This window comes from Dermacentor andersoni, chromosome 11, assembly GCF_023375885.2.
Source record: "Dermacentor andersoni chromosome 11, qqDerAnde1_hic_scaffold, whole genome shotgun sequence".
NCBI lineage: Eukaryota > Metazoa > Arthropoda > Arachnida > Ixodida > Ixodidae > Dermacentor > Dermacentor andersoni.
Window position 1 is genome coordinate 82,040,005 of NC_092824.1, and position 16,841 is coordinate 82,056,845.

At 46.7% G+C, this 16,841-nt stretch overlaps 1 protein-coding gene across 2 annotated transcripts in view; it reads left to right on the plus strand.

Annotated features, from left to right (window-relative positions):
- The first annotated feature begins 2,800 nt into the window (after positions 1–2,800).
- Positions 2,801–16,841, plus strand: part of LOC126517946 (serine protease 33-like) — a 29,276-nt gene continuing 15,235 nt past the window's right edge. Inside the window, exons 1-4 of one of the 2 annotated variants that reach the window (XM_050167776.3) lie at positions 2,801–3,118; positions 5,594–5,775; positions 11,049–11,280; positions 14,230–14,386. In XM_050167776.3, the coding sequence (XP_050023733.2) occupies positions 3,034–3,118; positions 5,594–5,775; positions 11,049–11,280; positions 14,230–14,386 (656 nt within the window). In that variant the 5' untranslated portion in view covers positions 2,801–3,033. The remainder of the gene's footprint in view (positions 3,119–5,593; positions 5,776–11,048; positions 11,281–14,229; positions 14,387–16,841) is intronic. The other variant, XM_050167774.3, reaches the window with a different exon arrangement.

Consider the following 16,841-nt stretch of genomic DNA (forward strand, 5'->3'; position numbering starts at 1 on the left):
AAACAAAGTGCAATAATTTTAATATACGATAGTAGGGTCTGCATTGGGCAATAAATGAAAGGATGCATTGAGTGGTACGTGAAAAAAATCGCAGGTGGCTACATTTAGACCGAAGTCTCCCACTACGGAGTGCCTCATAATTAGATCGTGGTTTTGGCGCGCAGAACCCCAAAGTTTAGTTTTAATTAACAGATGAAAGAGGAAGTCGAGACGATCATTTTGCTTGCAAGTCTGGTCAAGGTTATTACCATGAGTAAGTAAGATTAGGTTTACCGAATAGTGTAAGCTTACGAACATTCCAGTGGCTTTCTACAGTGTCTCTCTAGGCGGGTAGATTGGGTAGGTTAGCTCCTTTTGGGTAGCTCCCTTTGGGTAGGTTAGCTTTTTACCATGCATGGAGGATGTGATTAGATTTCTCAGTTTCCGTATAGAGTTAGTAGCGACAAGAAACCGTCATGCTGCATATTCCATCGGCTGCACGTAATCCTCAGCAGCTACCCAGAGTCTACAATTGTTATTTCTTCACTGAACTAACGAATAGTACCTTCGGAAACAAAGCTACTAGACCCCCGCACAATCGACAAAGGACGCAGCGTCATTTATTAGTGTGTATATCAGGCTACAGGGGCATCGTCGTCAGTGCCCTCACGTGGATGATCTATGCTCGTTGGCTGTATTACAGTGGCAGTATTGATAACGGAGTCAGCTAATAAAGCTTGCTTGCTTGCGCGAGAGCTCGCACTTACACAGTGTAACCTATCGACTGCGTTCCCTAGCACCCGTCTTTCAGCTTGGATACAAAACCGTTTTCCGTATGGACCATTACACGGCTATTCGAACCGACACTTATGTCCTCCATGAGAATGCGTGACCTTTAATCATTCCTGTTCGTTTCATATTGATATGACCAATAGTCATGGTTGCGACGACATGGGGCTGCGAGGGACCAATGGGGTATACCTGTACTGCGACCATACCCTCGCTACATTACGTAAGGAAAATCGCTGTTGACCACACTATAGAAAGACCGTATAATCACATTAATTCGGAGAAAAGTATTCTTGCGACGCTAGTCGAGATGGGCAACTGTATACAGACCGCTTTAAATGCGCTGTTGCACATCTCGACAGTGTATAATGCATGGCAGGATTTGACAGTCGGCGCCCGTTCCTCCCCGTTTACACGTACGCCTTTTCTTTGTTCTTTATTTTATGCGGTAGCCATTATAGGTGGACCTCACTCACTTTGTAGCTATCCGTCTGACGAAAAAATGTGCGCCGGTCCCGAAGGCGGCAGCGCAGTCTAGAGCAGCGTATCAAAGCACTAGCTGTAAGGCAGCGAAGAATGCGAGAAAAATGGTACGTGATGCACCAGCCAGATGTCTCGGAAAGAAACAGGCGTGCGGTCGTGGCCGTATGGTTAGAGCATTGGGCTCCTGTGCTGGAAGACGGAGGTTCGATTCCACAATTCGGTCACGCATTCATTTACAACGTTATAGGTAGACTTTACCCGCCCTTGGGAGGCGTCTTACGGGAAACTCGAGCTGTGTTGAGCGCACGCGGTCGCGTCACAGTGTGCCCGAAATCACAGAGAAAGAGATACGAGGTAGAGTGACGTCATTCTGATAAATGGAAGGTCGCCTGTGATGCATGCGTGCGCGTCTGTCGAGACTTCACAATCATCACTATCTGCAGGCACGTTGTAACAAGGGGGGCCACTGCGCTATAAACGCACGGACAGCAGAAGTCCGCGCGCGTCCTGGGCACTTCTGCTTATTTTCTCCGTCTGTTTATATCTGCAGTATGTCCCTCATTGCAAGATTAACTTGCACCAATTAGCCCAACTTGCTGCTCTACTCTATAGGAATGCCATCGCATGCTTTAGGCACGCGATATGTGTCCGTTAATAACGCTCCGAAAACTATCATCACGTCGCCGTGGCAAATGTCACCAAATAATTAAAAAAAAAAAAAAAAAACATGGTCAACGTGTACTTATCCAAGATACGACCACCGCTCAGCGATGTCGGACTCGTCGTTCTGTCATCTCGGTGTCGTGGTACTGTCGTCGGGCCAGCTTCTGGTGCTTTGGCGGACACTCGTAACTTTGTTTCCTCTAGCTTTTTACTCTCTCCGATTCGACGTCGTGGCAGAGTGCATCATCGCGAACTTGAAGATTGCATAGCGTCTTATAGATAATTTGGACTGCGAACCGTAATGGGCTTAGCGGCGGCTACACTGCTCGGTCCTCTGAATGTCCTCTGCATACGTATCGGCAAACCATCGATCACATGCTATGCACGACGGATGACTTTTCGTTGCGCGCGCAATACGCACTCTCTCCCTATCTTCCTCTTTCTATTCCCATTTCCTTAACCCATAGTGTAGGGTAGCAAACCGGACGTTTGTGTGGTTGCTCTCCCTGCATTCGCTTTCCTTGGGTTCTCTCTCTCTCTCTCTCTCTCTCTCTCTCTCTCATTTTATACATGCTTATTCATCTACACTTTTGCTGTTGTTGTCGTCGTCGTTGTTATTATGTATTGGCGACAAACGAGTGATACCTTACCCCCATTGCCCTCCTAAAGTTCTCTCTTTGGGCTCAACTCGCGCCTGCTCGGAGGTCGGAGAAAAACGCGTGCGTCTGCTCCCTTTGGCACACGCACATCTCCTCTATACTCGGCGGCGCTGCTCCTTTTATCTTGTCCGTACGCAGAAAAAACGCGAGCATAAAAAAAAAAAAAACAAATACGCGAAACAAAAGAGGGGCCATCGCGTCGCGTCGACGTGGTGATATTGGGCATGCAAGCGGGAGGGGGGGGGTCCCGCGACGTCACTCCTCTGGGCGAACGGCAGTCGCGGCGTGACCCCGCGATAAGAGCAGTCCTCAACCGCGTCGCACGCTCAGGTGAAGGGGGGCGGCGACACGGTGTCTATACCTGGCCACAGCTGAGGAGCGTGCAAACCTCGTTGCGTCGCGACGCACTCTCGTGTAGTTGGGTAACCCCCTGCTGGTTCTGGTTCGCACGTTGGACGCGATGCGCGGAGGCTACTGCACCTGTGCGCCGAGGCTACTCCTCCTGGCAGCGACTGCGTGCTGTTTGTCGGCTACGCCGGGCTCAGGTACGCTGCGTGGACCTTTGGCCTGTTTTCGCTTTAGACGAGTTTCTCGCGGGAGAGGGGGGAGCCCGCCGGCGGCATAAGACCGGCGAAACGTCGATACGCTCGCGTGCTCTTTCATCGAGAATGCCCCGCGCGCGTCGTGAGCTTCCGCATGTCTTTCCATTCATTCGGTGTGTCGACTCCGTGGGTTACGGGAAACTGCTCGACTCGCGAATTTGTGATTCGTGATTCGTGAATTCGTGAATTCGTGATTCGTGAAACTGCTGATTCGTGAATTTTAACGTCTCAAAGCAACTCGGTGGCTTACGGAGGACGTCGTAGTCGACGGCTCCGAATTTGTTTCGACCACCTTGGGTTCTTTGTATGTGCACCCAAGTCTAAGCACGCGAACGTTCTTTGCATCTGCGCGAGGCTTTTGACGAATGATCGATTTTGTTGAAAGCAAGTGCGAACACTGTGTTGAGATATGATGAGACGCTGCTGAAACCCTCGGCTATTGTTTGTTCGAAGCGCACGCCTCGCGACTTTTCATCGCTTTCCGTAATCGCCCGACCCTGGGTCAACCTTCAATGAATGGCTTATCAGATAATCACAGAACGTGGCGTACATGTTCGTTTCAATTCAGTTTGCTGCCTAGGCTTCTTTATGCGATAAAAATTTCATTTATCGAGGAAGCTTGCGCATCGCGTGAGCTGCTTCCACGATACTTTTTTTTTAGTATTATTTACTTGCGTGCGCATAAACTGCGTTATAATGCGGGTGCTGCCATTTTGCGCTTTCCTATAATCAAATCATACCGGTTCATGAAATCTAAAGTTTCACTGAAACCCGCTTGGCCTGGTAGAGTCATGTGCAGGAAAGCACCGGTCTGAAATATAGTGATGTTAATACCGTTTCGGCTGCTTTACCGGAGCAGGTTGTTCATAATCCTTCGTAGTTAGGTTTCACATTCTCGCGCAACATATTACATGGTGTAAATAACCGTGTTGTTCTGCTGTATATGACTACTTAGTTATCTGCAAATTTCTCGCTATATGCTTGCGTGCAGTGTGTTGTACCGAAGCACTGATTAAGAAATGAATCCGTGTTTAGTTTTCTTGCTGTGAAAGATAGACTTCCATCACGAAAACGTGGCGGTAGCCAGGGGACGCATTTCGTTACGCTAAGTGGTTGATGACGACGTTCAAACAACTTTTTTTTCACGTGCCCTTTCTCCTAAAGTTGCTTGAGTGCCACGGTTTCTTGTTTTTATTTATTTATTTATTTGGCTTTCACTAAAGCAATGCTTCCGGTTACAAGTAACACATGTGTTTTGTGTATCAGTTCGGAGTCATGACTCTGGCTAGGGTTCCGAAAGCTGATCAATACTGTGTTCCAGAACAGTCATTAAGTGTGGGCTATTATATGACTTTTGGTTCGCCACACTGAACAACCAAATTTTGCTAAAATTTTAGAGTGACTATATATATATAACCAGAACTATATGGACCACTATATCGAGGTCTTGGGGGAGTCTGAAAAAAAGAATTGCTGTGCTGTCTCACCATAGCATATGGAGTGGGCTTCAGTCCTGTAGTTCGAACGATCGCTTTCTCGAGACTCGGCGCTCAATGCGTCGAAGTATGCGGCCGACACCGTTTCTGGCGCTGTGCGAAGCTATAGCGAGCTTGGCGCATCGCCAGTGCCGCCTCCGCTGTCGAGTCACGCGAAATGTCGCGAAAGTGATCGTATCGATCGTATTATCGTAGTGATCGATAAAACATCATATATTCTACCGGCTAGTCACCGCTGCACGCGCTCTTATCACAACCAAAAGGTTAGAGATTTTTTCCTGCAGGACCAACGTATTTAAAAATTCTTTTTTTCCCGCGCACGATTTCCGAATGGAACGCACTACCTGCCACAACTGTCGACTGTCCAACGGTTTCATCCTTTCTGCACTTTGTGAATAAACCATAGCGTTCATCCCTCGTTTTTACCAGTCAAATCATGATTGTGAAATGTTTCTCTTATGTTCTTTGTTACGCAGATTCTTGTTCAGTGTCTGTTATCTTGTTTGATCGTATTTCATATTTGTCTTTTTCCAAATGCCTAATCCTGCCTAAGGCCTGGTAACAAGGCTGGCAGTACCTGTAAAAAGATAAAATAAAATCCCCGAAAGTGATCGCTTGAAAATGACGCCCCTAATCACCTCAGTCACTTCAGCGACTATATCCCGGAAGATTGCTGGCGTCGTATTCGATCCCAGAAACAAGGTAAATTTTCCATCAACTGCGAAGCTTTCGTATTGAGGAACCCGTTATAACGGGTTCCTCGATAACGCAGTAAGCCTTATAAGGCTTACTGCGTTATAACTTCGCAATGCATTCAAGCGGTACAGATTTCCCTTTGAACGCGTGTTTCATGCAACTGTGACGGCAAACTATTTTTTCTAAGGATGATTTATTTGCTGATTATTTGCTTCCTGTTCCACAGCGCGGCTAGAGGAGGTGCCCAAGTTCAACTCGAGCGCCGCCTGCATTGATGGCACATACATCACTACGAGGCAGGGCTACCTGCTCGGTCCGTCATACGCTGACGCCGAAATCAAGCAGCTAACCTCAGGTGCTGGCGCGCACCGTTGTTCTTGGACCTTGGACACCAACAGCTCGGCTAAGGTATTCATTCATGTTCTACACGACTGAGGCGTTTCAAACAGAAGTCTAGCGTCGCTGCACATATGGGCAGAAAGGCCAACAAAGGCTGGACGTGATTAGAAGAACTCGGTTTAAGTTCAGTCAACAAGCCTTGCGAAGAGTTTCTGACAGCTGCCCGCTTTTATTTAGTACATAGGATAAGAGTCACTGTAAATTCTGGCACGTTTATTTTTTCTGCAACCTGAGAATAAATAAGGACCAGTGGCAATTTAGCGGCAAATGCGAGAGAAATGCGTTGGGATTTACGTCGCGCCTGTTTGAGGCACCGGATTCATGATTTAGGCCAAGTTCATCACATTGCAAGTTGTTAGTCAGGAGCTCACTCGACACACGTACTGGATATATATATATATATATATATATATATATATATATATATATATATATATATATATATATATATATATATATATATATATATATATAGCAATCAGTTCATAGAGTTTCCTGCTCATTCTGCTACCGTCTCGGCGATTACTACTTCTGTCTACATCTTACTAAAAATACCTATACCATGATGAATACACGCATTTCATGCGCCGCTCTTCGGTTAAGTAACGTTAACGAAGCACCGCAGTTTTGCTGATGAGCGATGCAGCAGTTTTGCGTTATTACTGCGATAGAAACTATGTGGACACTCCAGGCGCATATTAGCCGGCACCGTCGGCGTCACCGTAATGTTCCGTGTAAAGTTCAAGTATGATAACATCGTGACCATGCGCCATACAGTGTGCGCGCGAGTGAAAGCATGCGATGGTGAGCCGAGGAACGCGGTCTTCTGTCGAGCACAAGGCACTTCTAAGGGGAGGGGGAAGCCTTCTTGCTATATATATATATATATATATATATATATATATATATATATATATATATATATATATATATATATATATATATATATATTGTTTAAAAATTCACCGACTATTGCGATACTCCCTATAATGCGACATTTGAGCACAGCTGCATACGGGTTTTCATATCGCGACATATTGGCTGGCGCATGCAATATGCCTCATGCGGCACGTTGCAAAGGGAGCGAAATGTGGCGGGACTGCCTTACCAATCGGGAGACCGTGAGAGGTGGCGCGTGGGTGACGCGTGGGCGCGATTCACAGCATCCGCCGCAGACAGACCTCCGCTCATGCAGCGCTTTGTTTTCGTACAGACGACGCGTGCTACTCTGGCGCCATCTCGTAGCCATCGTCGCCGCAAAGCCCGTATTGCGCACACTGCGCTTTTCTTCTCACGCTCGCGCCATACTCTCCTGCTCCGCTTTCCTCCTCATGGTTCCGCTGGAACCTTCTCCTCCGCTTTTCTCCACGCGCTCTTTTCGATATATCGCTGTATTTCATCTACCACTGCGCTCCGCGTTCGCTTTCATCGTTCGCTTTCATCGTTCGCTGTGTTCGTTCGCTCGGTTTCGAGGGGCAACGCCAACGCTCGTCGCGGGAAGGGTCGCCTAGGACCTGCGCTGTAAGGAATGCAGACGCACGTGGAAAAATTAGTAAAAACAAGCATCTAGTCTTGACGTTTCGACCGGGTTCCGGCCTTCCTCAAGACCCTTATCAAAAGTGGATCCCGGCCGTAAAGTTTAAATTAAGTGTTTGTTGTTGCTTTTCTACGTGCGCCTGTACCTCACACCTATCATATATAGATAGTTGTGGCTGAGGAAATCACGCTGTCCCCGGTAGTAAAATGAAGAAAAAGAGAGCACGACGTACGTTGAATTAGCACAGTATGTTTCACTGACGTTTTGGCTGGTGGTCGGCTGTTGGCTGCTGGTCCATCAGCCGAAACATCAGTGAAACATACTGGGCCAATTCAATGTACGTCATACTCTTCTTTTGTCCGTTATATACATATATATATATATATATATATATATATATATATATATATATATATATATATATATATATATATATATATATATATATATATATATCGGCAACTTATATACTCCTAAACTTCCACGGGACCGGCCTCCCGCACTTAACACGCATTTTTTTTCCCACTTCGGCACTCGTGAGCGAAGCATCGAAAGCGATAACAAGGTTTAGCGTTGCGTTGAAGGCTTCTCAGAACGCTGGCGTGAGCAGGAGCCGCCGCCAGCGGCGCTGCAGCCGTCGTGCCTCGAGTGGTGCACGAGATGAGATGAGGCCGGAAGGGAACAAATTCAGTGGTTTCCGTCGGCTGCTAAAGAGGGGATTCGATGGACGCTTGGCTTGATTTGCTGTTCAGCTCCGCTCATAGTGCATGCGCCTCTGCGCGGTAAGTGCACACGGCGCGCTCGGCAGGGATGCCAATGTGTGTGCGCAAACAACGCTCATGCTGCAGCTGCGGAAGCCAGAACGTTGGCCTGGCTCCAACTGAGTCGACTGAGCGGAGCGCGTGACGGTGCGATTACTCGGCGTCGTCGCTTTTTCGGAGACGCCACTCGATGCGCGTCCACAGCGCGCGTCTCCGAAAAAAAACCTTCGAACCCTTCGCGCACGGGGAAAGCCACCTTTGGCACGGGCCGCGTATATGCGTCGATGTGGCGACAGCACGGAGGCGCAGGCGCCAACGCCAACGGCGCAAATGCCCTTCGAGTTGTTCGTATAGTCGCAATCGCAATAAGAATAAGAATTTGTAATGCATAGCGAAGTTCTGCCTTCGATGTGGGGTTATAAAGACAATTGTTCGGACAATGCAATGCAATACTAAGCGCTGCAGTGCGACACGCTTGGCTCTCGCTGAACCCGCATGTCATCAAAAAACGACTTTCACAGTTTTCCTGGGTGTGTGCGCGAGGTTCGCGTGAACGCGTTTTGACGCGCGTGGTAGTTATTCTGCACATTGCAGTGTGATGAGAGGGATCGTTCCCGCTGGAGATGTTTTATACCAGTCTCCTCGTGGATATTTTTCAAAAGCGTGCAGCAAGGTTTTAGTGTCAGAGTTATCAACGACTGCTGTAATTTTGACCATAGGTATATTTACCTATAACCGGGGACAATCTCGGGATAAAGTACAGGCTCCACCTCCGGAATAACGACACTGTGCACCTGCCTTTCACTTCTGAAAGAGAGCCAGCCATCTGGAGTCTCCCTCGCTGTTTAATGACGTACGTGGCTCTGCTATTGTAAGTGCTAGGCCATTTGTAAAGCAAAAACACATTTTTCAGGCTAAAATGTTATCCTAGGCTGAGCACTGATATCGGGATCACTTATAAAACTTAGCCAGACGTCCAGGTTTATTCCTAAAACCAGCGTGAAGTGTATTGACAGTGAGACAAAGGCAGATATTTACGAAGGAAGTAGCCTTTTTAGGCACCCTAAACCGCTTGACCTCAGCGAAATAAGCGAACTCAATATCTGGCGCATCTGTGTGAACTGTGTTCGAGTTGGACAGCGTACATATCACTTCTTTTTCTTAGGTTGTCACCAACTATGGAGGACCTGTACCTAATTTTAGTTTAATATTTAGTAAGGTGCTATGAGTAATCAAGGTTGTTCGAAAATAAATGCCGATTGATAAGAAGAAATATGAAATAGTGAAAATTCGAAAAGTGATAAAGCACCTACACAGACTGTAACATGGTTTAATGAATACACGAATGATACACATAAATGTCTCTTGATCGATTATAAAGGACTGAAAATAACTGAGCAGTAGTGATTAGTCCCGACCCTTCGCTCAGGAACTGGGGCCCCTGCGAAGTAGCTGCAGCTTCCCTGAAGCGGAATCATTAGAAACAGTGATTATTTCCACCATTCTGTCTCCTTTGAGACTCCAATAAGTGTTGTTATCGTTTTACATACTCGAAAGACACGAGCGTTCGACAATTTCAAAAAGTGAATTCTCCAATCAAATACGAATGGAATGGCTAAGATTATTCGGTTGGTGTTCGAAAGTTCGCCTATTCGCACACCCTTGATATCGCACAGTTGGCGGTTCGATGTATTCGTAAACTATTCGGAAGAAAAATATTTGTATTTACGCATAGTCACTATTTGATTCTACGAAACGAATAACGCTATACCAGCCCTCTTCACACGCAATATGTTTTAAGTGTTGCACGATCTATCGCGAGCAGACGTGCGCATTGTGACATGAAGAAAATCCAGCTAATAGAAATTGGATGGGGAAATGTGTGTCTGTGTGTGTGTTTAGGGGGGGTGCAGATGCTATTGCATTGAAACGCGTTGCGGTGCAGAGTTGTGTGATCTTTAGTTTCCTTTTTCAGTGGTAATTCTTATCTATTCTCCTAGCTCTTGACGTTCCCGTGTGCCCAGCCTTCTATGTGCGCTGCCACGAAAGTAGCTGTACCTTACATATGATCCGTAGCCAATTCGGTTACCTGCGCGGGAGTTGTCCAAATGTTTCTGCGACGCTCGCAGACCACGAACACCAACGATAAAGAAACCGGGTGCACCTTTACTTCTATTAGTCTATATAATATAATCGTTACCGCAAAGCTGGGTTCTATGGTTGGCATTGTAAGCAGCATCGTTGTTGTAAAAGCAATTTGAAAGGGATATATACCAACAAGTAACGCCAAAGTAGTGGGACCCACCAGCAATTGTAAAGACGGCGAACGCACGCAGCCGTCGTTAAATATACTACATATATTCACACATTATTTAAAGGCTATATAAAAAAAGGAAGAAACAGCTAACAAGAAGCATTGAAAGCGGTACATTGATGCCACAGAAAACACACTACACTAATTCCCCGGCAGGTTGTAAGACGCTGATACGGTTAGCATAGCAACAATGCTAATCAGAGGCACATATATTAATAACGAGCTGTAGGGCCAAGTCGTTGCAGACGCCAAGATTGGACGGCCTCTTAGCATTTTCTTTTGCGCCCTGCAATCTGCGTATCAGCAGGGGCGCCATTCTGGACGCTGCGAAATTCCGCCGTATTGTCAAATTCGCCTACTTGTCAAGATCTAATTGGCCCACGGAGCTGTCACGTAAGGCCTCTCTCATTGGCTCAAAACGCCGCCATTGCGGAATTTGACATTGTCCAGAATAGTACCCCTGGACGCGCAAATTTAGCCGTGTTTATGTTTTCAGCCAATCAGCGAGCGCGTAGCCGCCTTGTCAGCCAATCAGAGCCGACAAAATGGCGAACTTGAAACAGTCCAAAATAGCACGTCAGGTATGTGCAAGGAGGTTACAGTGTATACAACCTCCTTGGGTATATGTACAAAACGAACAATGTTGTCTGATTCCTTATTTTCCCGCCAGGTGGTGCGCCTGGTCAGCCAGTACTTCTCGCTGGACGACCGCTGCCTGCAGAGCGTGCTGCGGGTGCATGACGGTGCTTCCCGGGACGCCCCTCTGTTGGCAACCCTGTGCGGTGCCGACCCGCCCGCTGAGCTGATCACGTCGGCCGGGGCCGTGCACCTGGAGCTCGAGTTCCGCGCGATGCACGTGGGCGAGGGCTTCATGTTCTACTTCGAGCATGCCTACAGGCCGGGTAAACCATGCCGATTCACGTCACCCCGCGAGTCTGATCATCGCTAACCTTTAATTGAAAGTTAACATTTTCGCATCAAGAGGTAACAGCCTTTTCTCTTTTTTTCTTTTTTGACAAATATGCTGTTATGATCTGTTAGAGCGAAATCTACGGGAAATATTTGCGGGCAACTACCATATATAAATTATTTCCGCATATTTTATGTTTACGACGTTATACGGTTAGACCTCAAAAAAAAAAAGCCATCAAAATAAGCATGGCTGTTACCTTTTAGTGTGACAAATGTTATCATAAATGAATTATTGTAACAGGAAGGCTGTAGGGGTTAGCCACCCTTCCTTGCCTCTAAGGGCTCCGCGAATTTCTAGGGGCGGGCGAATGGTAATTTTCGAGACCGGATCAGATACGAATCGAATAGTGTCATAAGCGAATCGAATTGATTATGAAATACTTGTCGAATATTTTTCGAATAACGAGCAGCCATTTTCTTTATATATATAGAACGGTCTTCACGTTCAAGTATATTCACAGCGTTAGCAAGTTTCTGTCTTTAGGTTGCACGTCATGAAAATGTTGTTTATTAAAAGCCCGAGCGAAGCCTTAGGAGCAGAGAAGCAGTTTGTTCGCTTACTATAGGACTCAATGGTTAGTGCATGTGGTGGCGGTTTAATCGCAAAGGTCCTGATTTCTGGAGCGAGATAACGAGCTCCACTACGTGACGACTCGCGTTTCACACCTGCTATTACCGCCGGGAGGAAATCTGTCGCGCTTTCGCGCAGGTTTAACCCCTGATATCGCACAGTTGCTAGTTCGATGTATTCGAAAACTCTTCGAAAAAAAAATATTTCTATTTACGCATAGGGACTATTTGATTCGAAGACCGAACCAAATAAGGCAATATTCGATTAATTGTTAGAATGTTTCGAATATTCCCACGCCCTCACGAATTTCTGCCCGAGGTGAGTATGCATGCCAATTCATTCACTGTGTGCGTGAGAGTCGCCATTGGCGTGTTTATTTGAGCGGTGAAACGGGGGCGCACTTTGAGGCTACTGCTGGGCAACGGAAAGAAGAAGAAGAAAAAGAAGAAGCAGTAGAAGAAGAAGAAGAAGAGGAAGAAGAACAACAAGAAGGAGGAGGAGAAGAAGAAGAAGAAGAGGAAGAAGAACAACAAGAAGGAGGAGGAGAAGAAGAAGAAGGAGAAGAAGAAGGAGAAGAAGAAGAAGAAGAAGAAGAAGAAGAAGAAGAAGAAGAAGGAGGAGGAGGAGGAGGAGGAGGAGGAGGAGGAGAAGAAGAAGAAGAAGAAGAAGAAGAAGAAGAAGAAGAAGAAGAGGAAGATGATGACGACGATGTTCAGGCCAAAGTGCAACCACATATCGTGGTCATCGCACGTGCGGCTACGGGATTAATCGAGCTCGTTTGCAATGACCAAGCGAGATGGGCAGCAGCGTAAACGGCGTTACAAGATGTATTGCGGGCTCTTAACAGACGTTGGTCACGGGGGTGTCGGAGGAGTGTAAGCGCAACTTGTCAGGTGTCGTTTGCGCCACTGAGAGAGAGAGAAACGAAGAGGTAAAGGTAAAGAGGTTAACCAAGGACGTTTTCCGGTTGGCTAACCTACACTTGGGGAGAGGAGAAAGGGAAGAACAGATATGTCTGACTGTTGCGGTGTCACAGAAATGAAAACTCAAGTCTCGATCTCAAAACATCGCAATGTTGAACGCTATTTTGTAATATTCTACTGCCGCCCGTTACTGGAATGGAAGATTTACCTTTAAACGAAAGAAAATCCATCCAGAACGGAGCAGAGGTTGCTGATATCAACTTTGCGTCCATCTCGTATTTCCACGGAAAATTTGGAGTAGGCTGTCTTCATAGCCTGACGCGAATAAGGTATTTGTTTTAAAATTTACCTAGCTCTTATTCAGGTTCTCTTTCGTCGCGTTTTCTCGAAGGGATTGTCAGTATAGGCATAGAGAGTTCTGTGAAAGACTGGTTGTCGTTTTTTATTCCTGCATCGTGCAGCGTTGAATATTACGCCATGCTGAAGTAAAACTATTTTTGAAATGTTTAAGGCTGAGGGAGGGAGATGCAGAGAGGGGGCGAATTAAGTTAAACACGAAAACAAAGGGTCGTTCACATTGAAACTCTTATTCTTTGTATGGACAGTTATGTTGTGTGTTGCGCCGTCATAAACGTGTCTGTTCCACACGCTCGCAATTTATGACATATACACGCGGTTCGGCAATGAAGAGAAAGCTACGGGGGCGGAGCTTCTGCGCCAAGTAGTCCGGCAGAGTGTTGACAGCCGGCCTACGCTGAACTAGCGTAGCTTCCACGTGTGATGGTTTCGCATCTGCCCAAACGCGAAAGAGAGAGACAAAAATAAAATAAAAAAATCTTAAATCAGGAAAGTGAGTCAAACTGAACACTCAGTGGTGCATATTGTCTTGTTTTGCTGTTGCAAATCGGATGTTCATGTTTTCTTTTCTCCCCCAGTTTAAAGTTATGTGAATCAGAACGTGGAAGCTCTCTTTCTCTCTCTCTCTCTCTCTTCAGCGAAGCTGTCAAGGGCTACTTACCCCACTATCGTGTCCGCGTGTAGAAAAAAAATCCCGAAGATAGTACAATACCGGGCCGACCCGCGGCGGAGGTGCAGTTCGTCATTTAGGGGCCCACATACACAGTTTCGCTTTTCATCGTTCTTTAGAGTGAAAGGGAGCTGAAATATATTTTTTATTTTTTTCAAGAGCGCTCTATACTTTTGCGCTCTTCGCGTCGGTAGATTTCTCTTCATCGCCACAGGAAGTTGTCCGCGAACATAATACGCCGAAATAACACCGAGCTTAGCAGGAGATAAGTGAATCGCTTTCATCTTAAAGTGCGGACTTGAAACATACAAGCTCACTTTCTCATCACCTTGTGCTCAATGGACCGTGCATGCTGCAGTGGAGTGCGCCGACGACCTCCTGAGCTGTCGCAACGGGCACCGATGCGCCAACAGTGATCAGCTGTGTGATGGGAACGACGACTGCGGGGACGGCACCGACGAAGAGGACTGCTCCGTCTCGGCTGTGAACGCCACGGCAGTCTTTCGGCCGGCTGTGTACGTTACCACCTGAACGCTCTTGTTCGCTTAGCCCGAGTTCATTGTTACATATCTTCAACCCTGTCTCTGATGCATCGGAATTCAGCGGAATGAGCCAACTCGCGAATGCACTCGCTTGAACTTTTATTGCTCCTTCAATTACTGCCTGTTCTATGTTCTATGCTCTATGGTGTCCCTATGCAGAGTGTCCCTCCCACACGCACTCAGCGCTTACTCTCTCCCCTTTTACCTCTTTCTGTTCCCTTTTCCCCACCCCCAGTGTAGGGTAGCAAACCGTGTGCTCGTGTGGTGGACCTCACTGCCTTAGCTTTACTTTTTCTCTCTCTCTCTTTCCGCGCGATCCTGGTTCTCGCCGAGGACGTCGCCCTGGCTGATCGCCTCTGAACCTCCCTCCCCACGCTTTCGGCGGTTCGGCCGCTGCTGCTCCTTGCCTCCTTCACTCACCCCTCTTTTCACTCCCATTCTCCCCTGTGCAGTGCGGTTGAGGTGTCCTCCCCGCAGAGACAGTTACTGCGCTGCACTTCGTCCCAATTTTTCCTCCTTCCAAACTAGAATCCCCATGTGTGTGTGTGTGTGTGTGTGTGTGTGTGTGTGTGTGTGTGTGTGTGTGTGTGTGTGTGTGTGCGTGCGTGCGTGCGTGCGTGCGTGCGTGCGTGCGTGCGTGCGTGCGTGCGTGCGTGCGTGCGTGCGTGTGTGTGTGTGTGTGTGTGTGTGTGTGTGTGTGTGTGTGTGTGTGTGCGTGCGTGCGTGCGTGCGTGCGTGCGTGCATGTGTGTGTGTGGGGGGGGGGGGGGCGCCGTCGCATCGGAATGTGATGGACAGTACAGATTTCCGTGTTCAAACGTTGCACCTTAGTTAGGATAAGCGTTGACGCTCGGTCTTGTTTAGGGTTGTGTAAGCGCGCATCGAGAACGAGGACACGCGAGTGGACAAACTCGCCTATATTGAAGCGAGTCGTGTCTAGACACAGAGACTGAATCACTAGGCTGGTTATTGAAGCAGCGAATATAGCAAGCTTAAATGACGAGTGCGTAAGCACGCCTTCGCTTAATTCGTCAACAATATAACTGTCTTTCCTGCACGTGATTTGCTGCGCGCGTAGCACTGTCTCCGCATGACCGTGTTTCGCATTCCTGAAGTAGGCGCACCTGTTTCCAGTAGAGGCTTAGCTGAAGTTAACGCTTTTGTGTGTGTACTTGCATGTTCAAGTTGTCAATGCGCTTGTACATTCCTAATTGTAATTATGCTTGAGTATGCGTAACGGGTTAAGGCGGCGCAGTCTGGTACGGTCTTCAGTGGTTTTAACGAGGAAGTCGCTCGTTTCGCACGAGAGAATCGGAGTTAAGAGGAAGCTTTAGCTCGGGTGCTCCTATCTAAATACATGTAAAAGGAGAATTCGTTTTCCTTGGCAACCACAGCACCTAATTTGACGGGGTTTGTTGCATTTAAAAGAAAAACTTAAAATCTAGTGACTATTGGTTTCGAATTTTGGATTTAGGTCGTCAATTCTTTATTAAAAATTGGCAAAAATCGCTAATTTTCAGAGAACTAAACTATCAAGTTTACAACTCTGTAACTCAGCAAGAATAGGTGATATCGCAATTCTGTGGATTGTACCTAATAGCACATCTAAAGCGGACAAATTTGACATCTTATACATGGATCTCAAAAACTTTATTAATATGTAATTACAACTTTTGCAGAACTCTCGTAAACCACGTAACAAACTCACCTAAGATGTAAAATGACATAAAATTTGTACGCTTGGAATGATCTAATGGATGCCATTTACAGATCCGCGATATCTGTTCTTGATGCTGAGCTATTAGTTTATAAACTTCGTGCTTCTATTTTTTTCAGACTTCTGAATTTTTGTAAATCTATTTACAAAATTCAAGCCCTAAATCAAAATTCCGCTTCCAACAGTCACTAGAATTGAACTTTTTCTCTCAAAAGCAACAAATTTCATAAAAATCGGTCCAGGGGTTATCTCAGAAAAAACGTTTTTGCGTTTTTACATGTATTTGAATAGGCCGCGTCGGAGTTGGGCCCGAGCTAAATCTTCCTCTTAAGATGAAAGAACAAAGGGAATCCTGGTAAATCCATTTGCATCAGTAACAGCATCTCCGTTGTTGAACTCCATGTTACTGTGTTCTGCTCCTCCGGCAGAGCACGTTCGGTAATAATAACTTTTAATAATAAGCATAATAGAAGCACTCATTCTAAGCATCATTATTGCACTACATCGGGGTTTGCGAGAACTCTCGAAAAGAGGATACAGGCAGTCACTTTCGTACGAGGGAGTTGCCTGTAGATGATTGGTCTAGTGCTTAATAACAGTTGTCACAGTATAGGTACTTATTTCGCTGGTTACGCTATACCTATGTGCGTGTTTTAGAGTGCAGCACTTAGGCGCCCGTTTTTGCTGCGAGCGTCGACGTCGGCGTCCTATC